This window comes from Brassica napus, chromosome C5, assembly GCF_020379485.1.
Source record: "Brassica napus cultivar Da-Ae chromosome C5, Da-Ae, whole genome shotgun sequence".
NCBI classification, from domain to species: Eukaryota; Viridiplantae; Streptophyta; class Magnoliopsida; order Brassicales; family Brassicaceae; genus Brassica; species Brassica napus.
Genome location: NC_063448.1, coordinates 55587827 through 55615615, shown reverse-complemented (window position 1 = coordinate 55615615; position 27789 = coordinate 55587827). Strand labels below are relative to the sequence as shown.

Sequence of the window (27789 nt, the reverse complement as noted above, 5' to 3'; positions counted from 1 at the left end):
CGCCTTTCGATATCCTCTTGAGAAAATCCGGGAAAAAATTTAAGAACGGCATTAGAAAACTCACCCAACGAAATTGTACCATCATTGTTCTTGTCAAAACGCTTGAAGATCTTCTCTAGAGACATTTTTATTATAGGTATATATATGATTTATTTTTATATTCCTGAGACTTGTGGGAAATATGACACATTATGTTCTTGTATTTATAGGATTTTAAAATCCTACATAAAATCTAATAAGTTGATAGCCCAATTAATGATTAACCAAACAGAAATGTATTAAGTAAGTGATCTGAATATAAAGGATTTACATTTGCACACAAAAAAAAGAATACAAAGGATTTACATTTGATGTTATCTTGTGATTTGGATATGTTTAAATGCATTGTTAATGTATTGAGCATTGGATGACATAATTAACATATACTAATATTTACAAGAAAAGAAGAAAATATTTTACTTTAACACATGTTAAGCATATAAAATATAAAATATTAAAAAATGAAACATTAATAAATAGTTTCAGGAGAAAGATAACATAGCAAAAATGTAGATTGTCAATTTAAAAAATGTAAAATAAATTTTATAAAAAATAAATAATTCCTTCCAAAATTTCTAGAATTTATTAAATTTTTCTGCATTTACTCTATGATTTGAATATGAGAAAAATAAGGAAACATATGATGAAAAATCTCTTTCCATATTTTCTACATATATACTAATTATTATTTTGATGAAAAACTCATAATTATTTGGGTATATATGTATACAACTTTATATTCAGCTAAAAATAGGATTATCAGTTGTTCACTGTGTTGGGTTTGGATCAGCACGGCCCTTTAGCTGTGAACCCTCTTTAAAATACTCATAGCCCATTATCAGCTTAATCTTTTTAAACCGGATCATGTCCGGTCTGATACGGTGGTTTTGCAAACCGAATCAAATAAAACTGTCGACAGGTATCCCCATTTAACTGTGCAGTGACTGATGCTAATGTAATTTACACATATACCCTTCTTCTCCTTCCTTCTCTCCGTCTGTCCATCGATCTCAAGCCGCCACGACTCTCCGGCTCCGAGGAACTCTACCGCCGATTAAGCAGAAATGGAAGATGCAGCCTCTCCTAATTCAGGTTCCGATTTGAACCTCGGAGGGAACCGCGGTAGATCCATCGAAGAATGCCAGGGCATGATTCAACGAAGCTTTCGAAGTATATAAGCCTCTCGTTCTCGTTTCAGCTTCTCAAAATCTTAGATCCATTGGTTGTTTGATTAGATCAATCTTAGGGTTTAGGGTTTTAGAATCACTCAAGAGTCTAAAGGCTCTATGAACATCTTCATTTGATGATGATAATGATAATGATGATGATGCATTGAAATAGATCCGATCGTGAAGTTTCTGATGGAGCAGATGGAGAAGTCTGGGTGCAGAGTTGGTGATAACTTCGTCAAGGCGGTTGTGTGTACTGGTCCTGTAGCTGGTGGCTACACCAAAGGCAGAGGGGTAGTAAAGACTTTCTTTGTTTTTTTTTTTTAATGTTTTTTTTGATTCTCAGTTTTTTTTGTTTATCTATGTTTGTTTGAAGATCACTGTGTGCAGTAACTACCTGACTATTCAAGATGAAGTGAACCAAGTGGTTATACATGAGTTGATCCATGCTTATGACGAGTGCCGCGCCAAGAATCTGGATTGGACTAATTGCGCTCACCATGCTTGCAGCGAGGTTGTTACGCTGTTACCTAAAAGCTTTTTAAACGTGTACTTTTTGTTTGAGGTTGTTAATGTGTGTTCTTTAAAACAGATACGTGCAGGTCATCTAAGTGGAGATTGCCATTTCAAGAGAGAACTTTTGAGGGGTTTCATTAAATTAAGAGGGCATGAACAAGTAAGTCACTATTAGTTAGTTAGTTCATTACAAACGCTTGTGGATGGTTCTTGTTGATATGAACCTGGTTGTTGTTTTTTTTTTTTCCGAAAGGAATGTATAAAAAGAAGAGTGCTGAAATCTCTTCGTGGCAACCCGTATTGCTCTGAAGTAGCAGCGAAAGATGCTATGGAAGCAGTGTGGGATACTTGTTACAAGGACACTAAGCCTTTCGACAGAGCTCCTTGAAGGTTATACATCTCTTTATACTCCCTAGAGACTTTTGTTTCTATGACTTCACTTTGAAGATGGAGATAAAGCCAAAAAAAAACTGTGGATCAGTCATTCATTTTGGTTTTTTCCCTATTTATTTCTCACTATGGATGAATAGTTTGCTATGATACTAACATTACGAAATAAAGCTTAAAATGACAGAAGATTTGTCTAAATTGTTGTGTTTTTAACAAAATAAAACTGTTTTGAAATGACTGTTAATTGAGGACCGAGTCACATTCTAATTTTAGTAACTTCAGTTTCCTCCCTAGACTTGCCTAACTTAAAGCATAGCCTCAGCTTATTCACATTCAAATCTCTTTATATAACTTTTATGTTCTCATCTAATTCCTTTGATACCAAAAGAAGAAAACTGATTAACAATGGCTGACGCAACCGAGAAAGCAGAGCACGACCGTGTTTTCAAGAAGTTTGATGCCAACGGAGATGGAAAAATCTCTGCCACCGAGCTTGGAGATGCTCTCAAGAACCTTGGCTCGGCCACACACGATGACATTAAGCGTATGATGGCCGAGATTGATACCGATGGTGATGGATACATATCGTACCAAGAGTTTTCTGATTTCGCAAGTGCTAATCGTGGTCTCATGAAAGATGTTGCCAAGATTTTCTAAGTGGAGTTTCAAAATCTATAATTCACTTGAAAATGATTTGAGAATTAATCATGTTTAATTTGTTTTTGTAACTTAGTGATATATTAATAATAAATCCCCTGTTTTCAAAATAGAAATGTTGCTTTTAATATTTCAAAATTATAACTGTAAGTTCTTATATATTTTCATTATTTAATGATGATAAGTTGTAAACTTTAGAAAGGTAGTTGAATGTATTGAATTATTATTTGATTTTGAAAATAGTGAATCATAGAAAATGATGTATTCAATTATTCATAATCAAATTTTAATTTGTCTTTTTATTGTGAAAATCTGAATATATATTATCAATTGTGCTAAATGAATGCTGTGGGTGTTAAATATCCTCAAACATATTTTTTCTTGTTAAAAAAATGCTATAAAACCAGTCAAATATAAATGAGGCTCCCCTACTTTATGTACTTTTCAACCTTTAGCCCAAATATGTCTATGCATAAGATAAAGACAATGTAACAAAGAATGGTTGCCAACTGATCTTTAACATTGAGGACCAACAAACATATATACTTTATTCAAAACATATATTAGAATAAAATCTCTCAGCTAGCTTTGGCCCATAAACATCATTGTTCAAAATATCTCTTTTTTTACAAATTAAAACTAAAAGATACAAAAAAAAACTTAAAGAAAAATAGTAGCCATCCCTTAAAAGTCTTTCTCTATAATTTGGAATTTAATGTTTCTTATATTAAAAACAAATTTAATTCCCAGAAATTAAAATATTTGACTATAATTTTTTTTTTTTTTTTTGCAATTGGTGTAGTATATATATGTACACGTACTATGTAACCGTTGGCCAACGCACTTACTCATATACCTCTCTCTCTCTCTCTTTCTCAAACAGATCTTTCCGCCTCTCTCTCTCTCTGAAATGGACCTCGCCGGAGCAACCTCCACCGTTGATTCTTCTTCTTCCTCTTCCTCCGTATCATCAACCGCTACGAGCCACGACTGCGACTCGCCACGTGGCGGAGATGTAGACCACGAATTGCTCCGCACCACGTCCGTTTCCGTTTCCGTTTCCCTTTCTTCGTCGTCTTCCGCCTCAATCCAGCGAGTTCTCAGCTTAATCCGATCGGAGGATCCCGACTCGAGGCTGTTCGCGGCCAAAGAGATCCGTCGGCTGACCAAGACGTCGCACAGATGCCGCCGACACTTTTCCCAGGCCGTCGAGCCGCTCGTTTCCATGCTCCGATTCGAATCGCCCGAGTCGCACCACGAGGCGGCTGTCCTCGCTCTCCTCAACCTCGCCGTCAAAGACGAGAAGTACGTTACGTTCTTCTTCTTTCCTTGATTCTGTTTTCGTTACGCTGATCTGATTAGTGACTTACGTAGACGATTGGATAGAGGTTATATCCAATAGCTCCATGATTGGACAATCTGCATAATCTCTCGATCTTAGCGAACTATGCTTTGTTTTCTTTAAGCAGTTTCTATCATCAGGTTGGGTGGATCCAACAACTTTACTGCATCTTATCCAAATGCTTGGAGTGTACTCTATCCTTCCTCCTTTAAGCTCCCTTTGTGTGTGTGTTCCTCTTTTTTTTTTTTTTTTTTTTTTGTTACTGGGAATTGAGAATTATCTAGGGTTCATCCATTTTTTTTTGGGAACAGGATATTTCGTAGATACTCTTTTCTTTATTCCTTCTCTCACTTTTTTAAATTGTTCTTTGGTTTTATGCGGTTTCTGGAGAATTCTGACTATTCCTTTTTATCGTTACTAATCGCGAGGTTTGATTGGTTTCTTCTACTTGCGGATGATAGCTAGAGAGAGTCATGTTACCTTACCTGTTTTACTTTCTTTTTTTCTCCCTAGTCTTGACATTCCATAAGAAAGCAACGAATCAAGTTGCTAGATAAGACCAAAACACACAAGAATCTTTTTTTTTTTTATCTCCCTAAAACACATAGAGAAGAATATCATGACACTAGTTATGCCGCCGCAAATTCCCTTCCTCTTTAGTTACATCAAAGTGATGACATCTCACGGATCTTGATCCAGTTAGGTTTTTTTTTATCATTTGAGGTATGTGGCAAACCAAGAAAATAACAGAGGATGGTTTTAAGTCAAGTAGTAGTTTAGATGGAAATCAACTGAAGCTTAACTAACTCTTTTGCTTTACGGGGGCAGGTATGAATAAGTTTTGCCTAACTTAAATTTAATTTGTTCATCCGTAGTAGGGCCTTGCTTTACCAGACTTTAGTATTTTATACATTTTTTCACTTGCTTGCTGAATCTTTCCTTAATTTGTACGCAAACGACCGTGTATTGTAGTCAATTTCTTCTTTGGTCTACTATCATCACTTTTCTTTTATTAAGTGGAGAAAAGAGGTGCAAACAAAGCAGAGAAGCTAAACCTCAAAGCCTTTCTTTATCTTCACTTTTTCCTCTCCTTCATTAAATATCCTTTCCCTACTTAAATTTTCGTGTCTATTAACATTATTTAATACAATCCGTACCTTTAGGTCGGCTTGGTTTGTCCTAAGAGGTTAGGTAGATGGGCTACAACTCTATTCCCCTTGATTACAATTCATATGACTAAGAAACTGAATGCACTAAAGTCTATTTGTTAAGTTGTCATTGTCTTTAAGACTATTCTGAGTTTTGATGTTGATTTTTCAAATTTCAGGAACAAGGTGAGCATTATTGAAGCAGGTGCATTAGAGCCAATCATCAACTTCTTGCAATGTAATAGCACAACACTTCAAGAATATGCCTCTGCGTCTTTGCTCACACTCTCAGCCTCCGCTACCAACAAACCCATCATTGGAGCTAATGGAGTGATTCCTCTATTAGTGAAAGTCATTCAACACGGAAGCCCACAAGCTAAAGTCGATGCAGTCATGGCACTTTCCAACCTCTCTACGCTCTCCACCAACCTGAGCATGATCATAGCCACCAAACCACTCTTACCGATACTGAGTCTTCTCAAATCAAGTAAAAAATCATCGAAAACATCTGAGAAATGCTGTTCCCTCATAGAGTCCTTAATAGTTTCTGGCGAGGAGGCGAGAACAGGTTTAGTTTCATACGAAGGAGGAGTTTTTGCGGTGGTGGAGGTTCTTGAAAACGGGTCGCTACAAGCTAGGGAACACGCGGTTGGCGTTCTCTTAACACTGTGCCAAAGCGATAGGAGTAAATACAGAGAGCCGATTCTCAGAGAAGGTGTAATACCGGGACTGCTTGAGCTCACGGTTCAAGGAACATCGAAGTCTCGGACCAAAGCTCAAAGACTTCTCTCTTTACTAAGGAACTCAAAAAGTCCAAGATCAGAGGTTCAACCGGATACAATAGAGAACATAGTGTCGAGCTTGATCTCTCACATAGACGGAGATGATCAGTCAGGTAAGGCGAAGAAGATGCTAGCTGAAATGGTGCAAGTCAGCATGGAGAAGAGCTTGAGACATCTACAAGAACGTGCTTCCACTCTTGTCCGTCCCTAAAACAGCATTTCCTGAGGTTTGATTCTGCATAAAGGGTGATGAAGATTGAAGGATTGATATCTATATATATGCCAGTCCAGTGCCGGCATTCTGGTTCTCAGTGACTTGGTTTCTTTTATTACTCAAAAAGTTGTTCATAATAAAAGGTCTTTGGTGTGTGTACATATACATCTCTATAGAAACGTTTTTAATTTTAAATAAAAGGTTTCAATCATGTTGTTACGGCATTGAAGTTTAGACATCAACATCAAGCTTTCACTACTAGACTACTAGTTAGATATTTCTCTTTTGAAATAACATTTTTTATTCAAGATCACATGCATCACGTTTAAGAATGATAATCATCCAGCTTTAGATCCAAACTAGTCTTTTGTTGAAGGAGCCCATTTAATTTGAGGTACATCGATTTTCATCACCGCACTCACTTTTAAAACTTGAATACGTACGTGAAGATCAATTTGACTATCTATTACATCATCAGCCCCATACTACAGAGAGAGAACAGAACAATTTGTTTGCTCTTTTAATGTTTCAAAACAAAAAAAAACGTACCAAAAGATATTTTGATAAGAAAATCTTGCAACACAAAGGCTGACATCAGTCCTCGAAACTGAAAGTACGTTTTGGATCCGCCTTTTCAGAAACGCTCACGTTCACCACCACCACCCCCACCCCCCACCCCCATGTTATCAAAACGAAACAGTCCAAATACTGATAAATATCACACAAATGATTTTAATATAAAACATATACACTGGGTGAAATTATAAACATATAAAAAAAAACGTTATCCTTCCATTTATTGAAAAGCTTTGAAAAGAAGAACTACTAGCTCGAGCTACGATACAAGGTTTTACTCGTTTCTCTCCAGTTTCTACGCACAAGGTCCAAAACGATAAAGATGTAAAAACATTTAGGCAAAAACATTTAAAACACACAAAAAGATTGGGTTAAAACAGTAAAACATAGCTAAAAGTTACGGTCCCTACTTTTAAACATTTATTTTCTCTTTCATCTCTACGCTCCGGCAAGTTTCCACGCCGACGTGGCAATAAGTGGCCTCGTCTGCCACCCTAGCATCAAACACCCGTCGTTCTCCTCAACTCTGTATCCATCTCCCCCGGCGAAAACCGATAAGAGCATACTCGCTTGCTTAAACGCGCTGGATCCGAGAGGAACCGGGTCAAACCCGACGGATCCCATCCGGACTTTCCACTGCGCCAGCGTCTCGTGCCTCTCGACCCGATAGGTTCCTTCCGCCGCCACCACGTTAACTATCTGTCTCCCTAAGTAAACCTCCGACATGACTCGGTCTTGGCTCGGTAAGGTGTAACTGTCTTCCAGCGAGTCGAACAAGCTCGAGTAGTAGTGAAGCGCTTCGTTGAACCTATCGAGAAAAACGACGCCGTTGTGGTTCGCTTCTTGCTCCACCGTAGTAACAATACTCGGCTTCACGGTCTTTACGGTGGTTAGAAGCTTCTCGACCGAACCGGACCGGTTTAATAGCTTGTGGAGCTCGAAAACCGAGTTAACCACTAATGTTTCCGATTCGGGCCGGGTCTCGAACATCTCCGGCTCGAGATCCGATAAACTCTCCGCCGCTAAGCCTTTGAACTCGAACTCGACGCCGATCGCCTGAGCGAACTGAGCTAACTTCCAGCCTAGCTGCTGAAGCGAGTCCGAGCTCTCCGTCTGCGGCGGTCCGACTCCGGTGAGACGAAACGACGGAGGTCCGCCGGGTCTAACCGCTAAGGCCTGCATCAACGCCGGCCATTGCATCCCTTGGTTGAGCCCGAGGTCGATCACGTGGACTCTACGCGCCGTCGTAACGGTTTCGAGGATGGCTTGGTTCGCCGTGAAGTGAGCGAACTTTAAGTAAGGGCAAGACTCGTAGAAGTGCATCTGCAAAGCCTCTTCGAACGAGGGGCCCACAGAGGAACCGCCCGAGAGGTCTGCTGCGTAAATCCGACGCGCCAAGCCTTGGGCGAAGTAAGTAGCGACTTTCCCCATGGCTCCAGCTTGAGAAGCCGCGAGTGTCCCCACGCTTTTTACGAGCGCGTCCGCTAAGTTAAGATCTTGTTGCTGAATCGCCTCCGCGCACGCCACCAGCGCGTGAACTAGTCTAACTCCGGTTTCTTGAGAGTCAACGACCACAACAGGGCGAGTCAACTCTCCCCAGGATCCGACTGATTCGAGTCGGATCCTTTTGCTGCTAGCTTCCTCGTCAGCACCTTCCTCCGCCTTAGGAAACGCCGAGAGACCCGGAATGGCGCTCAGACCGTACTCCGACCTATCCTCGCAAATCCGGGTCGGGTCAAGATCCGAGGATTCCGGGTTGTTGAGCTCGGAGAGCATGGTCTCGACCCAGTTAGAGAGATCAGAAGGGTTATAGTGAACGGTGTCGTTTAAGACAGTGGAACCAACGTCATCGTTAGACAACACCATCTCAAGCTGCTCAAGCTTCTGCGCTACTTCAGCCATTTCGGAAGACCGAACCTTGTAGCCAAGAACTTCGAGAAGCTCGTCCATGTTGCTGTCATCAGCCATCTTGCCCTTGATGTTATCCGCCATTGAAGAACCTTCACAGGAGCCAGACGGTTGTTGGGATTGTGGTGCTGGGTCCCACGTTTCTCCATGTCCTCTCTTCATCTTTCCTTCTTTGGTGATGAGAGACTGATGAAATTTATGTGAGAAAATGAGTTTTGTGGATATAAGAAAGGAGGGTTACTTTACTTCATGGGTAGGTAAGGTTTTAATGAGGATTTTTTTAAAAAGAAAATAATTAAGGGATTGGTTACAGACAATTTGTGGAAACAAAGGAGAGATTCTGAGAAGAACAATATATAAACACGAGAGTGAAAGAGAGAGGTCCAATGAGAAAAGTGAATACTCTAAGTGTGTGTTTAAGAGATGAGGAGAGCGCAGAGTAGTTGCCAGTATAGTTTGGCACCTGTTTCCCTCTTACTTCATGTTCCTAACTCCAAGAGTTTTTACTCTTTTCACTTCCCTCAAGATATTTCTTTCTTGTAATATAATAAGAGTCCATATAATAATGGTTTTAATTAAACTAAAATATTTAAACGATCGGATTGTTTGTGAGAGTCATGATAAAAAAAATCGTTTCAAATATTTGACAGTTGAATAATAAGTAGTTTGGCTTGGTGAATTATATGAGTAGCAACTGATAGTAATTTTTTGTACTTGACTGGGTGTTTAAGTTGAAAAATTGATATATGTGTCGAAAATGTCACATAAGCCGGTTAAGCTTATGAATCATATGGTTTACATATTTGGCTGACTGTTTTTTTGGGGAAAATCGTTTTTTTGTTTTGTTTTACCAATCAAACTTTATAACTTACAAAGTTTTAGGTTATGGTGTGCTTTCGTGAGATTTGTTGGTATGATTTTCAAAGGTGTGTAGTGTAAAGTTGTCTTTAATGGACTGTCATAGTCTTATATACGATTATGACTTAATTGTTCTTAAAAGGCATTGAATATTGTCATATTCTTGTATACGACTTCCTTGTTCCTAATCCAAGACGGCACCAAATGCGTGTTAAGAAAATGGATTTTGTTAATGACCTTTTTACAATTAGTAGAACTCAAAAACAATATTTTCATTGAAACATGCTGTTATATTTTGCTACTAACAAAAATAATAGTTTTATCCATTTTCCTATAGATGTATGGTTCTAATTTCTACTCATTCTCTGATCTTAATCGTCAAATTGAATATCTTAATCAATTATCAAATATAAAATTATATGAAATCGTAAAATCATCTGAACTTATGATCTACACACTGCAAGTCAGCAAAGCTTTAAAATCGAAGCCAACATGATGGTGTCATTAAGTTCCACTATACACTGAAGTAAGAATCCTATGTTGTTTGGATTTAAAGAAAACATCCATAGCAACAAAAAAAAAAGAAGAGAAAACGAGTTTTTGTTTTCAGCAGGTTTCATGTCATAACATTGATTTTTAAGGATCTAACCAAACTCGTATAGTCATATTTCAGTAGATAATCAATTATAAACTGGTCTCTATAAGACGAGTGTGCGAAAGATAGTATCCTCCCATTTTTTATGACGATGAGAATCTTTATTCGAATCATAATGGCGAGATATAGTTGTTTTCTGTATTAGTTTGTTCATTGAGATAAAACTACAGCTTGTGAGGTGGACACATGAGCAACATGTTATGTGCCACGTAGAGAAAAACAGCCTACGAGACGTGGACAACATAAGGGTTACTTTCACTGATTAGATTCATATTATTTTCTTTCTGCCGTTTATATACATATGTAATATAGACACATCAGCAGACAGCAGACAGCATGCATAATTGATAAAGGTTTTTTTTGGTACAGTGGTATCGTTTTGAAACCGAAAAGATCCTTTTGGAATATAAGAATCACTACAAGAAAATATGAGATTAACGACGGTGGTATTCCTCGTGAGTTCGTCGTAAAAGAGGTTTTATGAGGAATTAGCGAAGAACACATTTCGTCGTTACTCATTCGTCGTAACGCATATTTCCTCGCCGCGAGAAAAACATTTCGTCATAAAGACGAAGTACATCATTTCGTCGTAAAGATCACGTAATCATTCCACGTAAGGAGGTCACTATATTTTCTCGTAAATACCTCGAAAGAAGTTCCTTGTAAATTACACGTAAATATCTCGAAAGCGTTTCCTCGTAAAATACACGTAAATACCTCGCTTAACCTTCCTCGTCATTTCCTCGTAAACTTTCCACGTAAATAAGTCGTAATTTAGCTACTAATTTACTTCGTTATTTTATATATAAATAAGTTTTGAATTTATAATGCAGCAAACGAAAAAAAAAGAACTAAGGGTCGTTCATCGCTTGGTAGAATTCTTCACTCCTTCTCGCAACATCCGCTTCGTTATGTGTGCCGGATGACTCGCCTGGAATGGGATGTTGTTGTCGCATGTTCCTCAACATGGACTCTCATTCCGGATTTGTGGCCGCTATAACGTCCAAGAAGCCCTCGACTCCACCCATACGAGCTGTGAACGCAGTTTTTGTCGATGCCAACTCGTTACGCAGCTCAGTGACTTCCTCATCCCGTCTCTGACCATAAGACGATGTCGTTCTCGGAACATCGTTGACGGAATCAATCCCTAATGTACGTCCCTTTTTCTTAGGAACAACCTTAAAAATAAAAAAATAAATATTGTTCGTAAAAATTTAAAGTTAAATTAAATGAATAATAAAAAAAATAAAAATTTATAAAAATTTATCTCCTCGTAAATCCTATCCACTTCAAGTGTGGATAAGGTGGCGGGTAATCCGTCGGTGGACTGCTGGGTCAGCTGGGTCTGCGGTCGTCAACCCGAGCAACCAAGTCGTTGAAGATTTGCTCGGACTTGCCATCTAGAAATTGGTCCGCCTTGTTCTTGTGGGTCCTCTCGTAAAGTTGCAAAAGAGAAGGGAGTTGTCTCGTCTCTTTGGCCTAAAAAACATTTAAGAAAGTTAGAATATATATTAAAAAAATAAGTAAATAAAATATTTAATTACCATTTCCAAACGGACACCGGCGTGGAGTTTTTGGCCCGTAGAGTGAAGCATCGGCCCGTGGCCGTGCTCATCTACCGTGTTACGGGAGGCAGAGCAAGACTGGGCGATTCTAATGGCGTCAGGACCCCACCAATAACAGATGAGGCCATCCCACACATCCGTAGTGAGCTCAGCGGGTTTGCCACGCTCCTACCCCTTCACGATCCTGTCACCCTTCCAGTTGGAGACCGTGTCTAACAAGCGAACTTTCGCCTTCGCGTAAAACACTTTCCTCACCCTTTCATTGACCCCCATGGACCAATGATATTTTTGCTGTAAAAAAAAAATTAAATTAATAATTAGTTTTAAAAAAAATATATAAATCATGAAAAAATTAAAGTATATATAATTAATTAATAGTAACTTACATCGTAAATTTTGAACCACGTTTTTCTGATGTAGATCGGCGTCTTTTTTTCAGTTCGGATGTGGCATGGAGAAGTAACTTTTGATCGTGTCGGTTACGTCCGATGCAAGACATCCGTCAACCCCAAACCTGAAAAAAAAACAAATTTAAAGTATAAATTATTTATTAATGTTATAAAAGAATTTTAAAAGAATTAAAAAAAATAATTAATATAACATACCACAAAGTTTCGTCCGGTCGGTCGGGGTCTATGACTGATAAACCTTCTCTGCCTGGCTGACCGAGAAGGTCCTCGACAGTGTACTGCGAGTAAAGAGTACTCGGAGGCACCATCAAATCGGGATGAATCTCGGCGGACATCGGAGGTGCCATCGGAGGAGGCACAGGAGGAGGCATCGTCGGAGGAGCCATCGGAGGAGGCACATGAAGAACCGATGGTGCACTAGAAGAAGGCGACCTAGAGACTCTCTGAGAAGACTGAGTCTCGGGGACAGTCTCCGGACCCGAAGAACCGGGAGCTGAAGAAGAACCAGGAGCCAAAGAAGACGGGTCTAAACGACTACCAGGCTCACCGAACAACTCTCTGTAATGGGGAGTAAGCATGTTCTTTCAAAGGCCCTGCAAAAAAATTTAATCTTTGAAGTTAACATCAACAGTATTAACAAATTCTATAATTAACAATTTTTATAAATCTAGCTAAATTCCCTACATTATTAACCACCTAATCAACACTAATTAACATAAAATCCGTAAACCTATCTAAATTCCTAGCACTAATCACCTAATATATCCTAAACTAATCAAATTAGAGAGAAATTAGAGAGAGTTACCATTGCTACGAAATGGAGAGGAAGTTGAGACGAAATGAAAGTGTGAGCTCTCGCGAGTATATATAAGAGATTAGATATCCTCGTAATTTCTTCGTAAATTTACGAGGAATTACAAAGCCCCGCGTTTTGTTTCCTCGTAAAGCCCACGTTAAATTACGAGGAAATAGTAAGGCCCGCGTTTTCCGGTTACGAGGTCTTTACGACGATTTATGCTTATGTGGAATTAACGAGTCTCGCGTTTTTTATTTTTTAATTTTGTCGTTATTTCCTCGTTATTTTACGAGGAAATTACGAGGATTATGTTTAAATCCCTAAAATCCGAAGCCCCAAACCCCAAACCCTATCTTCCTTAGCTTCTACTTCATATATTCCAAATCCCAAACTCATCTTCCCTTTAACGAGGAACTTGCGAGGCCCGTGTTTGGTTTCCTCGTAACGTCCTCGTCCATTTACGAGGAATTAGCGAGGTCCACTTTTTTATTTACGAGGAATGAGACGAAGCTAATTGGTCGTAAAACCTTTCGAAATTTCCTATAAATACTCACCAGTTTGCTTCTCAAATCAAAGATAAACTCACCAATTTGCTTCTCAAATCAGAGATAATTACTCACCAGTTTCCTTCTCAAATTAGAAAGTTTTGAAAAAAAGAAGGAGAAGAAAGATATTGGAACACATGTGGGCGGAGACAAGGCTAGACTTACGTAGGTCTCGCCTTGTTTCTTCCCACCTGTGATTCCAGTATCTTTTTTCTTTTCTTTTTTTCAAATATTACAACGGTAGTCCCTAATTGGTCATTAAGAGAGGAAATAGATTCCAGTATCTAAATTCCCTACACTAACCACCTAATCTACCCTAAGCTAATCAAATTAGAGAGGAAATAGAGAGGCCCGTTTTTTTATTTACGGGGAATGAGCGAGACCCGCGTTTTCTTATTACGAGTTTTTTACGACGAATACGGCTTACGTGGAATTAACGACTCCCGCGTTCTTTATTTTTTAAGTTCGTCGTTATTTTACGAGGAAATTACGAGGATTATGTTTAAATCCCTAAAATCCGAAACCCCAAACCCATCTTCCTTATCTTCTACTTCATATATTCCAAACCCCAAACCCATCTTCCCTTTAACCTCAATCTATTCTTTCCATTCCAAACCCCAAATTCTAAAACCACAATTCCTTAACTTATAATCTCAATCTCTTATTTCTAATACAAATTCCCATTCCTTACGCAAAACAAATTATATAAATAGTTTTTCATGATTAAATCCATCAAATCACATGCATTAAGTCTGAAAATCAATCTTATTAAAAACAAATACATCAATCGGATATATCGACATTCTCGTCATCACTAGAAACATCATCATTTTCATTAAACTCGTCTTCAACAGCTTCGTCCTTGGCATCGTCGGTAAGATTTTCGTACTCATGATTATGCAGATCAATGAGAAAGATGTCATCAATTTCTTGTTCAGGTTCCTCGGCTTCATTTATCTGTTCTTCTTGCAATGGTGGTTCTTCTCCACTGATAATTCGTCTTCGAGGTGTAACTTTGATCACGGCTAACCAATTTATTCTCGATTCTCTCATCCGAGGGTATGGAAGGAAGCTAACTTGGTCTGCTTGTTACAACTAGAAAGTTGGTGGATTCAAAATTTCTTCGCTAAGTAGACGTAAAATATTTCCTCGTAAAGTACACGCTACATTTACGTCGAGTTTATGAGGAAAGCGTATTTCCTCGTAAAAACTACGTGACATTACATCGACTTTACGACGAAATGATTTCGTCATTATTTTATGAGGAAATAACGTTGATTTTATATTTCCTTGTAAGTTCCTCGTAAAGTCGACGTAAATTTACGAGGATTAGTTTTCCTCGTTAAGTTTCCTCGCTAAACTTGTGTTTTCTTGTAATGAAGAGAAAAGAGTGTTGGGCATTGTTGTATGGTCCCAGTCGCAGCTTGATAGAAAATGACAGTAGGTTGATGTGTTTGAAGTCACATGGTGCGTTTGATGTAACTTAGTATCTAAATTTATTGGTTTTGGTTTGTGGTTTATATTATTTTGTTACTTTGATTTTTTTTTAAGTTGCAAGAGAACTGAAACTCAACTAGTGTTGATTTGACATGTAATTTGCAAGATATAATACTAACACTCGGTTATCTTCCAATCATCCTCAAGAAGTTGAAATTTTAGGGTCCATGTTTTGTTAGAAAATAGAGAAAAGAAGAGTAAAGCTTTGATTTCGTGTCCAAGTTAAAACGATGTGTTAAGAGACAAAACAACGTAGTTTGACTTAACAAATTAAACTTTTTTTTTTTGAATTGAATATTAAATTTTATTCAATCAAAAAACTTCTTTGTGTTACATTTACAATGTTTCATATAAAAGAATAAGTTTTAACTTTTTATAAACTATACTTTCTATGATCTAGAATCTGGTCCTGTTGAAAACTAGAAACTGAGGTCATCTCTTAACCTTGTACTACCTGTTCTTTGTACTGAGGCAAATCTATTCTCCATGGCTTTGATCAATGTTGCTGTAGTCAAAGGCTTATTTCCATGCCTTCTCCCCTTTCTCTCCATCCAACCATCATGAATAATCGACTGAAAAATGTACTTGAGCGTGAATATCCGAGTGGTGTTTTGATCAGTGGAAATCAAATCCACTATTTCCCTCCAAACATTCATATATTCATTACCCATCATTCTTCTTGCAAGATTTTCCCATACAGCAGCTGAGAAACTACATTCAAAGAACATGTGATTCTTTGTTTCCAACGGTTCAGCACACAAAGAACAGGCAGAGTTAACAAGACCTCCCCACTTCATCATCCTATCTCTTGTAGATAACCTATTATGCATAGCTATCCATGTGAGAAAGGCAAACCTTGGAGTCGCATACATGAACCAAACCCCCTTACTCTAAGTGCATAAGTACAGTTTGTCCCCTGTGGTCTAAGAAATTTCCAAGTTGATTTAGTTGAGAAATTGCTTTTGAAACTTTCATGACTTGTTTTCCACATACCAATATCCTCCTCAACCGACGCCTCCTCTCTCCACTTAGTGATCTCATCTTCCACCAAGTTTAGCAATGATATTCTACGTCTCCTTCTCTGATGATTTACTGCATCTTCGACTGTGGCGTTCTTCCCATGCCCATATCAAGATAACCTCTCGTACCAATAACATCCAGAAGACACACCAAAGATGACCATTTATCATGCCAAAACGAAATGGATTTGCCATTCTTCACTTGAACTTGATAAAATTGTTTCGCCATGTCTCGATATTTTAATATTTTACCTCACATCCAAGAACCAGCCTGAGTATTCTCCTCTGTACAAAAAGAACCCTTACGAATCAAGTAGACTTGAACTCACTTAACCCATAGTGAACTCCTTGTAAAAAATACCCTCCATATTAGCTTCAGACAACAAATCAAACTTATCTCGATTTACCGGTTGATTAACAATGTTTAGTCAAAATAGTTTATCGTGTTATACTAACGAATTCATATAGAAAATAGGAATTATAACCAGATTAGAGTCGTAGTTAAAACAGATCAATTGTCTGGAGAACCGGTATGAATAATGTCTAGCCCACATACTAAGATAGTTGATGATGGAAAAATATTGGGTGAATTAAGAGAAGCGTTACAAAAGACAATAAAGTTTGATTGATCCTATGCAATTACTTTGTTAAATATGCGACAAGCAAATATAAACAAAATTTGATGTGGCAATTTTATTATGCATGGCATAGGCATACTAATGATAACGTTACTGAGAATGTATATCGACTTATCAGCTTTCGTTTGCAAAGACATAAAAGACAATAAACTTCCGGATGCATGTTTTGTTAGAATGAGAGAATTATTGAGAGTTTATTTATGGAGAATGAAGAACATGAAGAACATAGAGAGAGAAAGTATATTTCAAGATGTAAGAAAAAGAAGGAGAGAATAGTTTCCTTAATTTAATTGTGGATCTGGGTACAAGCATTTAAAGACAAGTGACCTCAGTACACAATATAATAAAATATATTTTTTTCTCTTTTTCTTCTCTTCAATAAAATCGAGCTTATAAAACCTTTATAAAGCCTTATAAAACCTTATAAAGTCTGACAGCTTAATTCTCAAGTCTACCTACTTAATTCTGCTCCATGTCAACATGTTTGATACGGCCGCACAAGCAACACACCCATAACGGGCCCAACCATTAAAACCTAAGTATCTTATTTCGTTTTATAATTTAAGACCCATTAAACTGTTATTTATTTTATTTGTTTTGAACTGACAACTTTAGAGGAGAAAAGAAAGACTGTTATTTCTTTAAAATTTAGATTTCAAGACAAATGTCCTTTTGGACCTAGCAAAGGATCCAGTCATGAACACACCGTTGAGCTCTTCTACGAACTTCTCCATCGCTAGCGCAGGCAAGCTAATTGCGACAACAGTTCCATTCTCGCCTTTTTTATTCTTAAATGGCACGTAGAAGCTCACTCCTGGAAACGTGGCGATACCGGCCTTAGCAGTTCCACCGTACACGGGTTTACCCCAAGGCCCAAAATCAACTTTTCCTATATCAAAACGTCTCAAATCCGACACTATGTAGTTTTCAGCTGTCACAAACTTAGGCCGGCCTCTAGTTGCCATTAGCGCCGTCACTGACCGTATGTAGTCCTCTGTCACGCTAGACTTCGCCTCTTGTATCAACCTCAGAGGAAACTCGAGCGGTTTTTCCATCAGATCTTTTGCGGTGGCTATCGCCACAGGAATGGCAAAAACATTTCCATAGTAACCCGACGGTATGGGTGGGTTTCTAAGTTTGGAACGAGAATTGACGATGCATGTCATTCGCATCTCGGTGTTGGGGTCAGGACTCATTGAAACCGTCCGACAACGCCACAAAAACGATGTCAGCGCATCAAAAGTGGTGCTGTGGAGACCGTGCGGGAGGAGTCTCCCTATAGCGGCTATCTCGTCCGGACCAAAAAAGAAAGACTTAGTAACTAAAACGTCTCCGACAACCACCGCTTCAGGCTCCACGTTATCGTCATACTCGCGGTGAGCATGTGTCACACGGGCATATGCACTCGCGATCAGCAACTGTCGTCCCCACACAGGTGGAACTGAAGGCGCGTGTAACCCACACGCCAACTCGCATAGTGATTTCAGAAAGAGGGACAGACCGGCTCCGTCGGTCATGGTGTGGTTGATACGGAGGGCGAAGATGAATCCACCGCACTTGAGCCGCGTGACCTACACTCACGTGAACATTCTTAGAGTCGAGCTTACTTGTGAAAGAATTTAAAAGAAAAAAAATACTATCACGTTTGATATACCTGTACAAGAAGCAACGGAGTGTTTAGCAACTCACTAGAACCTTCTACATCAAAGAGAAGCTCTTCTAAGCAAGGGAAAGGAGGAAGAAGAGCATCAGCTTCCTCCAACTCAGCAAACGTAACGTCAGCGTCTGCTTCAATGAACAAAACGCCTTCTCCAGTACAGTCCACCGCAAGTTTCTGGTTTGGACCTTCCCAGAGCCTACCAGCGAACGGGTAATAGTAAACCAGCGTCTGTCCGAGAGCTCTCCTGATCACTTGGACCGGATCAAGAGTACATGTAAGGTTAGGTCTATAGAAAAAGATAAAGGGAATTTGGAATCTCAGTCCTTGTTGGTCGTCTATGTCGGAGAGAGGCTTGAGCTCTAGTGGCGTTGGCTTAGCCGGAGTAACCAGCTCAGGCTTCCGGCGATGCACCTTGAACGAGAGACGTGGTGTGGTGGTGGATAGTGGCAAAGACAGTTGATAGGCCATTATTTGAGATTTTTTGAGCACAGACTTAACATAAGATACTGTTTTAGCCATCTTATATACAAACGCACAATCATAACATCGCACATTTTAAACGTATGTTAGTTAGGGTTCTTTTGGAAAAAAATTGGTTAGCGATAATGTTTCGACTTAGAAAGCTAGTTGATTAACTTTCTTTGGAAAAACGTGTTTTCTGTTTGAAATAAGGCGTATAATTGTCTGTATTCATTCATTTATAGATTAGATATCGACACTTGTTTGTGTGGGTGAAACTGATTGGCTGTCACCAAAAGGATAATGGTACATGTTTGTGTGGGTGAAATTGTAAATCACATCAAGAGGTCCGTGAAGCTATTTGGTTCCTTGATTACATCACAGTCAGTATACCACAATTTGGTGAGGACTCGAGCATCTCTGGAGGAGATATGTGGGTAATATAACATGAAACATTGGTTCACTTATTTTCAAGATCAGAAATCGTTGTGCCCATTAATCATCTGTAGTACAGTACCTACTTGTCTCATGTCTGTTAAAACAAGTTGGATCTTTACTGGGCTTTCATATAAATATCACTAAACGTGGGCCGGCTCTGCATATGTTATTTCGGATCATTAGAAAACGAGGTGGGCTCGGCGGGAATGTTCAAGATTGAGAAGGAGAAAGCGATGATGATGATGATGTTGATGATCACAGATCACCATTGTTGCTTTCAAACTAATGCATAAAAAGGGAAAGAGTATAATACTTCTATAAATTTTTCTAAATATGCATAGAGATTCGATTCGATGTGTTTTTCATGTGACTGAAATTTTATGAATAGAAACAAGTACTCCCCCAGTAGCGGCCCTGAGTACAAGCGGTGGAAGCATGTGCTTCCGGTCCTGGTTTTAATATGTACCACTTGGGCCGTACAGTCTTTGAAATCTCCGATAGCTTAGTTGGTTAACGGTTGGATTAAGTTAGTAGAATGTTCGAACTGTGACATAAACATTTTGTTTTCTATAACTAAATAATAGGCCGAAATTATTTTTGTTGCTTCCAGCCCTATATTTATCCGGCCGCCCCCCCCCCAACCCCAACCCGAGGGTGGGTCATGGCCAGACAACGGTCTTCGGTCTCGGGCGCCAGAGCAAGTCCGCATGTAAATTTTCTAGTGGTCAGTGCGAGTCGAACCCGGGACCGTACTTGGAGCCGCAAGCCGTTTACCACCAGACTAACTCGTCCTGGTTAAAAAAGGTATTTTCACCTCTTTGCCGGGAACCCAAACATTGTAAATAGTCTTTCCTAACGCGAATCGAACCCGGGTGGCGGAAGTTAGCGCGAATCGAACCCGGGCCAACTCGACGTTGGTCTGATAATTATAACAACTAGTCGAATAGAAGTGGAAGGGAACTGGACAAGTGGCATTAATGTGAATGGTAACGTGAACACTTCTGCATATGGTCTTTCGTTATTTGGAATCTGCCTGTAATAATTCCTGGGCTTCAGCATTTTCAGATATTTTGAAAGTTTGTAGCTTAAGTGTCTTCATTCAATTCGCTGGCTTCCTTTGTCATTAAATTGTTTCCCATTTGTTATATTTATAATTATTTATCATAGTAATCGTTGAAAAGAATGTTTCAAACTTTGGTTTAGATATGCCAACAGTGGATTGTCCCACAAGTCGGATATTTTCATAATGAGTCATGAGCATATTTATTATCAAGATCCAAGACAAAAAACAAACAAACTGGGAGGTCTATTTCGAATGGAAACTTTTTTTGAGCGTCACGTACGGACTGACGACCCTGTCTTTTGAGCGTCACAGGCTCACGATCCCGTCCCCATGAGATCAGGAACCAATAGGAGCCGCTATGAATAATGTCTTGCCCACATACCAAAATAATTGGTAATGAATAATTCTCGGTTGAATTCGTTAAGATAAGCGTTAGAACTTGGGAGATACTTCTCCTCCAATATAATAAACCGATAACTGAAGAATGGTATTACTATTATGTTCTGGCCTATATCAGTATATATAGTGTTCTTGAACTTTTTCTTGGGTTCACCCCCTAGGTGAACCTAAAGGTTCACCAACCAATAGAAAGTTGTCATTTTAGATTTAGTATCTTTTAATTAAGGAAACAAAATAACTTGTCAAATTATATTATGTTTTTAAAATAAAAAAATAAAAAATTAAATAAATAAAAATAACAATAGTTCTAAAAAAAGATTATTTAAAAAAATATATATTTATTTTTAAGATTTAGAGTTTAGTGTTTAAGATTTATAATTTAGAATTTATCCAAATGTTTAGTGTTTTTCCAAGGGTTTAGGGTTTACCTAAGGGTTTAGGGTTTACCCAAGGGTTTAAGGTTTTCCCAAGGGTTTAGGGTTTAGGATTAGAGTTTAGGGTTTAGTGTTTTGTTGACAACATGTTTAGTATTTTTCCAAGGGTTTAGGGGTTTATCCAAGGATTTAGGGTTTACCCAAGGATTTAGGGTTTAGGATTTGAGTTTAGGGTTTAGTATTAGAGTTTAGGGTTTAGTGTTTTGTTGACAACATTATTTTTTTTAATTCGTTTTTTATATATTATTTTTATTTATTTTTAAATTTTATTTTGAAAAGATAATATAATTTGCCAAGTTATTTGGTTTACTTAATTAAAAGATACTAGATTTAAAATGACAATTTTCTATTGGTTGGTGAACCTAAAGGTTCACACTAGGGGGTGAACCCAAGAATAACTCGTGTTCTTGCATGTATTGGTCTCTAGATGATGTGACAATTTTATTATGCAAGACATACAAATAAATACATTACTGATAATACTGATCAGCTTTAAGAGCGAAGACCTTCTAATGATAGTAATGCATGTTTTCTACATCCGTTAGGTCACATGCAACACACCATCAAGCTCTTCTACGAACTTCTCCATCGCTTGCACCGGCAAGCTAATTGCCACAACGGTTCCGCTCACACCTTTTCTACTCTTAAATGGCACGTAGAAGCTCACTCCTGGAAACACTGCGATACCGGCCTTAGCGGTTCCACCGTACACAGGTTTACCCCACGGCCCGAAATCAACTTTTCCTAAATCAAAATGTCTCAAATCCGACACTATATAGTTTCCAGCTGCCACAAACATAGGCCTCCCTCTAGTTGCCATTAATGCCGTCATCGACCGTATGTAGTCCTCTGTCACGCTCTTCTTTGCCTCTTGTATCAACCTCAGAGGAAACTCGAGCGGTTTCTCCATCAGATCTTTTGCGGTAGCTATCGCCACAGGGATGGCAAAAACGTTACCGTAGTAACCGGATGGTATGGGCGGGTTGCTAAGTTTGGAACGAGAATTGACGATGCATGTCATTCGCATCTCGGTGTTGGGGTCAGGACTCAGTGCAATCGTCCGACAACGCCACAAAAACGATGTCATCGCTTCAAAAGTGGTGTTGTGGAGATCGGCCGGGAGGAGTCCCCGTATAGCGGAAATCTCCTCCGGACCAAAAAAGAAAGACCTACTAACTAAAAAGTCTCCAACAACAACTGCTTCAGGTTCCATTTTATCATCATACTCGCGGTGCGTATGTGTCACACGCGCAGATTCACTCGCAATCAGCAACTGTCGTTCCCAAGCTGGTGGAAGGGACGGCGCGTGTAACCCACATGCCAACTCGCATAGTGATTTCAGAAAGAGGGACAGGCCGGCTCCATCGGTCATGGTGTGGTTGAAACGGAGGGCGAAGATGAATCCGCTACACTTGAGACGCGTGACCTACACTCATGGAAACGTTTTTAGAATCCATTTGCTTGTGAAAACAATAGAAATTTCTCAACACACCAATTATATTAATATTTAATTAAAATTTTCTAAAAAAATATTCATGAGACTTTCACAAAGTCTATGGTGAAAAATTCTCCAATAAGGATGATCTAATAACTGTAAAGATAAAAAAAAAAAATTATCACGTTTGATATACCTGAACGAGAAGCAAAGGAGTGTTAAGAAGCTCGCTGGAACCTTCTACGTCAAAGAGAAGCTCTTCTAAGCAAGGGAAAGGGGGAAGAAGAGCATCAGCTTCTTCCAACTTAGCCAACGTAACGTCAGCGTCTGCTTCAATGAACAAAACGCCTTCTCCGGTACAGTCCACCGAAAGTTTTCGGTTAAGACCTTCCCGGAGCCTACCAGCGAACGGGTAGTAGTAAACCAGCGTCTGAGCCAGAGCTCTCCTGACCACTTGAACCGGATCAAGATTACTAGTAAGGTTAGGTCTATAGAAAAAGATAACAGGAATTTGAAATCTCAGTCCTTGTTGGTCGTCTATGTCGGAGAGAGGTTTGAGCTCTCGTGGCGTTGGCTTAGCCGGAGTGACAAGCTCAGGCTGCCGGCGATGCACCTTAAAGGAGAGACATGTGGTGGTGGATGGTGGCAAAGATACTGGATAGTCCATGGTTTGAGACTTTTTTGAGGATAGACTTAAACACAAGACAGTGTATTAACCACATAATATACGAACATATAAACATAATAATTCACATTTTAAAAACATATGTTGGTTTGGTACTTTTTTGTTTGCTACTGTATAAGGTTAGGTACTGGTACTATGCCATGTTATTACCGATAATGTTTGTTGATTGACTTTTTAGAAAAATGTGTTTTCTATTTATTTTTATTTCCTAGTTGGGAAAGAATGATTTCTTTCATCTTTTTAGCATGTTTTGTGCTATTTTATAATCGTAAGTGCGTGTTCAATTCGGATATTGGTTCGGTTTAGGTTCGATTTTTTTCGGTTTTTGGTATTTCGGTTAGTAAAATATAACTACCATTCTAAATCCATATTTACTTCGGTTCGGTTCGGTTTATATACCGTCGGTTTTTGGTTTATTCGGTTTTATACCAAAAAACATAATTATTTAGTTTGAGATCATATTATATGAATTTTAGAGTCATGTTGTCTAACACAGTCATTTATTAAAAATATATTACATGTTCAAATAAATAAACAAAAAAATAAAAATGCTTCTACCATCAAATAAAATAATCAAATCTATAACTAAAATCAAAGCTTGAAATTTTGAAAATAAAAATATGAAACAAAACTGAAACACGAAAGAAAAGTTTTTCCACTTCCATATTTAGTGTTCATTAAAGTCATGTTTTTTCAATTGAACACGAAACTCTGTATGTTTACAGATAAGAAAAAAGTTGTGAAATTTTTTCATTAATTATTGTCTATCAAATTTATAATCTTCATATTAATTTAGTGAAGACTAAAATAAAGCAAAAAGATCAAAAGAAGACTTAGAAAATAAGATGTCTGAATTGCGATTAATTGTTATTTAATTATAGTTCAAGTGTTGTACAAATTAAGGATCTTTATTATTATAAAATTATGGTAATAGTTATTAACACAAATTTAACTTATGTAACAAATAGATTTTCATGTATTGTTATAAAATAGATACATATTTAATTACATGTTTCTACTTTTAATCGGTTTTGTTCGGTTTATTCGGTTTAATCGGTTATATACCAAACTATATCTAAATCCTACGGTTTTTATAAAATTATATCCATTCGGTTTATATGGTATATACCAAAACCAAACCATATTGTCTATTTTGGTTCGGTCCGGTTCGGTTTTACCATATTGAACAGCCACACAAAAGTAAGTGATAATTTCTATCCAAATGAAAACAATATATATCACTGATCAACTACCTTTTAACGTCTAAACGTAATACATATGCACATGATTGACTGTATTCATTCATCTATAAAAGGATAATGAGCCGATACTTTATACTTGTTTTTTTTTGAACTATTTCTTGCATTAAATTAAAAATAAGAAGAGTAGCAAAAGTGGCTCTCAACCCACTTTATACTTGTTTGTGTGGGTGAATCTGCAAATCATAAAGAGGTTCTTGAAAGCTAATTGGTTCCATAATTACATTTCATTTCTTTTTAAGGTCAGGAAGATCCAATTAACAAATGATTTGTCTTTCTAAAGTACAACGTGTCAGAGTGAAACTATAAAGCATGATATAAGGAAAAAGAAAGAAACTCATTAAGAAAAATACTATTAATAAAGATTAAATCACATATTTGAACAGAAATATCGGTAAAGGAATAAAACAGCTTACTAGGAGTTAACGTTTTTCACTTGAGAAAATCCCACAATATCATAACAATACTTCCTACATCTCAGCATGAACCACATTTTTCTTCTAACGTCACTTTTTTTTCTTTCTTCTATAGCTTTTGACTTGATCTTCAGTATTGAAGAATTGATTTTCTCTTCCTATTCTCTGTTTTTCTCCATGGTTACATAACTACGTGAGCCGCCAGCTTCTGTTCCTTGGACCACAAGTTACATTCACAATCTCTCGATTTAACAGAAAGGCTACCACAAAAATGTCAGATAGATACTCGAAGAACACAATGACCCGGTAAGACTCTTATAATTAAGTCTCTTTGTTTCAGGTTAGTTTTACAATCAACTCTAGAAATATTATTAGCCCTAATGTTAATCGTCTGTAGAAACTCGAAGCCACCAGATCTTGAACTCTACGTGAAAGGAGTCCCATTTCATCTTCACAGTGTAAGCTTTCTGCACTCAATTTCTTCTGATTTATAGGGTTTTTGACTTTGGTTTTGGTATTTTTTAGGAAACTTTGGCTAAAAAGTCTGCCAAAGTGACAACACTACTCGAGTGTAACAAGATCGATGAACTGCGGTGGATCCTCAAAGACATTGACGTGGAACCGACAACCTTCTTCCTCGTGGTTAGCTTCTACTATGGCTACAAGATCCATTTATCATCTGAAAACATCCTCTCTGTTCTCTGCACCGCTTATTACCTAGAGATGAACGATGATCACAGCTCTAATAACTTGCTGAACAAGGCAGTAACGTTCTTGGAACAACGAGTTCTTATGAGCTGGAACGAGACAGTGAAAGCTCTTAGCGTCTGCAGCGACAAGATTCTTGAAAATATCTCTGATGTTGGACTCACTGAAGTCTTCTTAGACTCTCTTCTCGAAAAGGCTCTCAAAGATCCTAGTTTACTCGAAGATCTTACTACGTTACCTCTTAGGTTATATGAACCATTGATCCAAGAAGCTAGTAAGCACAATGTCTCGATAGAAAACCTCGTGGCATCGGTCTGTAACTACGCGAAAAAATACGTTTTCGAGATAGATTCTGGAGATGAAAGCGTTTCAAGAAACAAGAGACAAGTTCTTGAAGCTATCGAGAGGCTTCTGCCTCACCAAAGAGGAACTATCTCCTGTGGATTCTTGTTCAAATCTCTTAAAGAATCGATGTTTCTCGATGCTTCTCCTGACTGTCGAAAAGGGTTTGAAGATAGGATAAGCAAACAGCTAGATATGGCCGCATCAAAAGATCTTATGATTCTATTACCAAACAAAGCAGGAGGAGCATATGACACCAACCTCTTGAAAACCATTCTCAAGAGCTTCTACAGTAACTACAACGTCTCTGACGTTTCAAGGTTTGTGAGTGTAGCAAGAATGCTTGAAGAGTTCCTATTTGAGGCTGCAGCGAGTGATGCTGGTTTAAGTGTAGAAACGTTCAAGGCGTTTGGAGAAATAACGGTTGCTGCGTCTTGCGATGTTTTGAGATACTCTGATGGAATCTACAGAGCGGTTGATGTGTTCTTGGAGAGGCATAGAGATGATCTGACTGAAACTGAGAAGATGGAAGCTTGTAGAGTTCTTGACTGCAAGAAGCTTTCGCCTGAGGCTTGTGAGCATGCTTCGAAGAATGAGAAGCTTCCGCTGAGGATTGTTGTGCAGGTTTTCTTCTTTGCTCAGAAGCAGATTCAGGATAAGGTGGCTAGAGAAATGGAAAGTGTAGAGGAGAAAGATGATGATGATGACATTGAGGATATGAATAAGAAGTTGCTGAGGCTTGACATTGAATCTGATTACAGTGAGAAAAGAGAGATTGAGAATCTTGAATGTGCTGTTCATTGCGTGAAGGAGAAGAAAGAAGAGAGGAAGATAAGTGTGTGGAGAGAAGTGAAGAGGAAGTTTGGTTGTATGACTTCTTTGACTGTGGATGCTTGCAATTGTCACATCAAGAAGAGAAAGAAGACTTATCATAACTACAAATAACAACTTTATTCTTGTTCTGTTACAATTTTACTTTTGTTCTGTTTTTTTCTATGTTTTGGCAAAGTCTCCTGTTTCTGACTTTTGCTCTATTTAATTTTCCTCCTATTTTGGCTGTCTCTATATGCTGAAAGCTGGGGGGAACGGGCCGAGCTCGCCATATCAGCGGTGTTCGATCTAGTAAAACCGAACCTACTAAAGCAGAACTAAAGTAAAAGTAGTTTGAATTGGGTAAATATTGTATAAATCGAATGGATATTAGTTTTAAGAAACCACAATAAATAAATATGATTTGGTATACAAACCGAAATCATATAAAAACTGAACTAAACTAAAGTATATATGATATAGATAACTTTTATAAACGTAAATAACTTTTATAAACGTAAATACTGGAAAAACCATTTTAGGTGGACTAACCACAATAAAATCGCTATTTTCTAGAGAAACGGAGACAACAAAAGTTCCAAACCTCTTTGACATTCATAATATGTTAGTGAATGATGCAACTATGCATTAAAACAATATTTTCATATTTTTGAATTTTTCTCAAAATCTATGTGTTAACCCCTACGAAAATATTGAGTTTTTTCGGTAGATGCTCTATATACTAAAGCCTATGATCTTTCGTGTTGTTTTAAAATTTCTAAACACATTCTATATTTGTATTAATCTTTATTAAACTCTCTTTCATGGTACATGGACATCTTTTTAATTTTTTGTAAATTAATTTAGTAAAACTTCATAATACTCCCTAAATTGGTTGACTAACCACTATAAAATCGCTATTCTCTAGAAAAAACGGAGACAACAAAGGTTCCAAAC

At 38.0% G+C, this 27789-nt stretch overlaps 7 protein-coding genes across 7 annotated transcripts; 4 read left to right on the top strand and 3 right to left on the bottom strand.

Moving 5' to 3' along the window:
* The first annotated feature begins 897 nt into the window (after nucleotides 1-897).
* Nucleotides 898-2351, top strand: LOC106454439 (mitochondrial inner membrane protease ATP23). Its single transcript, XM_013896557.3, has 5 exons — nucleotides 898-1209; nucleotides 1381-1502; nucleotides 1585-1722; nucleotides 1801-1884; nucleotides 1978-2351. The coding sequence occupies exons 1-5, from the start codon at nucleotides 1104-1106 to the stop codon at nucleotides 2110-2112; spliced, it is 585 nt and encodes a 194-aa protein (XP_013752011.2). The 5' UTR covers nucleotides 898-1103; the 3' UTR covers nucleotides 2113-2351.
* LOC106454440 (polcalcin Bra n 2) lies at nucleotides 1978-3073 on the top strand. Its single transcript, XM_048759080.1, has 2 exons — nucleotides 1978-2114; nucleotides 2503-3073. The coding sequence occupies exon 2, from the start codon at nucleotides 2520-2522 to the stop codon at nucleotides 2769-2771; it is 252 nt and encodes an 83-aa protein (XP_048615037.1). The 5' UTR covers nucleotides 1978-2114; nucleotides 2503-2519; the 3' UTR covers nucleotides 2772-3073.
* A 226-nt stretch (nucleotides 3074-3299) lies between these two features.
* Nucleotides 3300-6468, top strand: LOC106450538 (U-box domain-containing protein 7). The gene is made up of 2 exons (XM_013892219.3): nucleotides 3300-4076; nucleotides 5441-6468. The coding sequence occupies exons 1-2, from the start codon at nucleotides 3682-3684 to the stop codon at nucleotides 6252-6254; spliced, it is 1209 nt and encodes a 402-aa protein (XP_013747673.2). The 5' UTR covers nucleotides 3300-3681; the 3' UTR covers nucleotides 6255-6468.
* Nucleotides 6469-7029: 561 nt separating this feature from the next.
* LOC125587833 (DELLA protein RGL2-like) lies at nucleotides 7030-9180 on the bottom strand. The gene has a single exon (XM_048759079.1). It carries the CDS (start codon nucleotides 8901-8903, stop codon nucleotides 7272-7274), a length of 1632 nt encoding a protein of 543 aa, XP_048615036.1. The 5' UTR covers nucleotides 8904-9180; the 3' UTR covers nucleotides 7030-7271.
* An 8161-nt stretch (nucleotides 9181-17341) lies between these two features.
* Nucleotides 17342-18909, bottom strand: LOC125587832 ((Z)-3-hexen-1-ol acetyltransferase-like). The gene is made up of 2 exons (XM_048759076.1): nucleotides 18379-18909; nucleotides 17342-18295 (listed from the first exon to the last, which is right to left on the bottom strand). The coding sequence occupies exons 1-2, from the start codon at nucleotides 18901-18903 to the stop codon at nucleotides 17366-17368; spliced, it is 1455 nt and encodes a 484-aa protein (XP_048615033.1). The 5' UTR covers nucleotides 18904-18909; the 3' UTR covers nucleotides 17342-17365.
* A 2684-nt stretch (nucleotides 18910-21593) lies between these two features.
* LOC125587831 ((Z)-3-hexen-1-ol acetyltransferase-like) lies at nucleotides 21594-23353 on the bottom strand. The gene is made up of 2 exons (XM_048759075.1): nucleotides 22809-23353; nucleotides 21594-22603 (listed from the first exon to the last, which is right to left on the bottom strand). Exons 1-2 carry the CDS (start codon nucleotides 23277-23279, stop codon nucleotides 21719-21721), a joined length of 1356 nt encoding a protein of 451 aa, XP_048615032.1. The 5' UTR covers nucleotides 23280-23353; the 3' UTR covers nucleotides 21594-21718.
* A 1500-nt stretch (nucleotides 23354-24853) lies between these two features.
* On the top strand, nucleotides 24854-27417 carry LOC125587778 (BTB/POZ domain-containing protein At3g03510-like). Its single transcript, XM_048758909.1, has 2 exons — nucleotides 24854-25430; nucleotides 25498-27417. The coding sequence occupies exons 1-2, from the start codon at nucleotides 25353-25355 to the stop codon at nucleotides 26965-26967; spliced, it is 1548 nt and encodes a 515-aa protein (XP_048614866.1). The 5' UTR covers nucleotides 24854-25352; the 3' UTR covers nucleotides 26968-27417.
* Nucleotides 27418-27789: the final 372 nt, after the last annotated feature.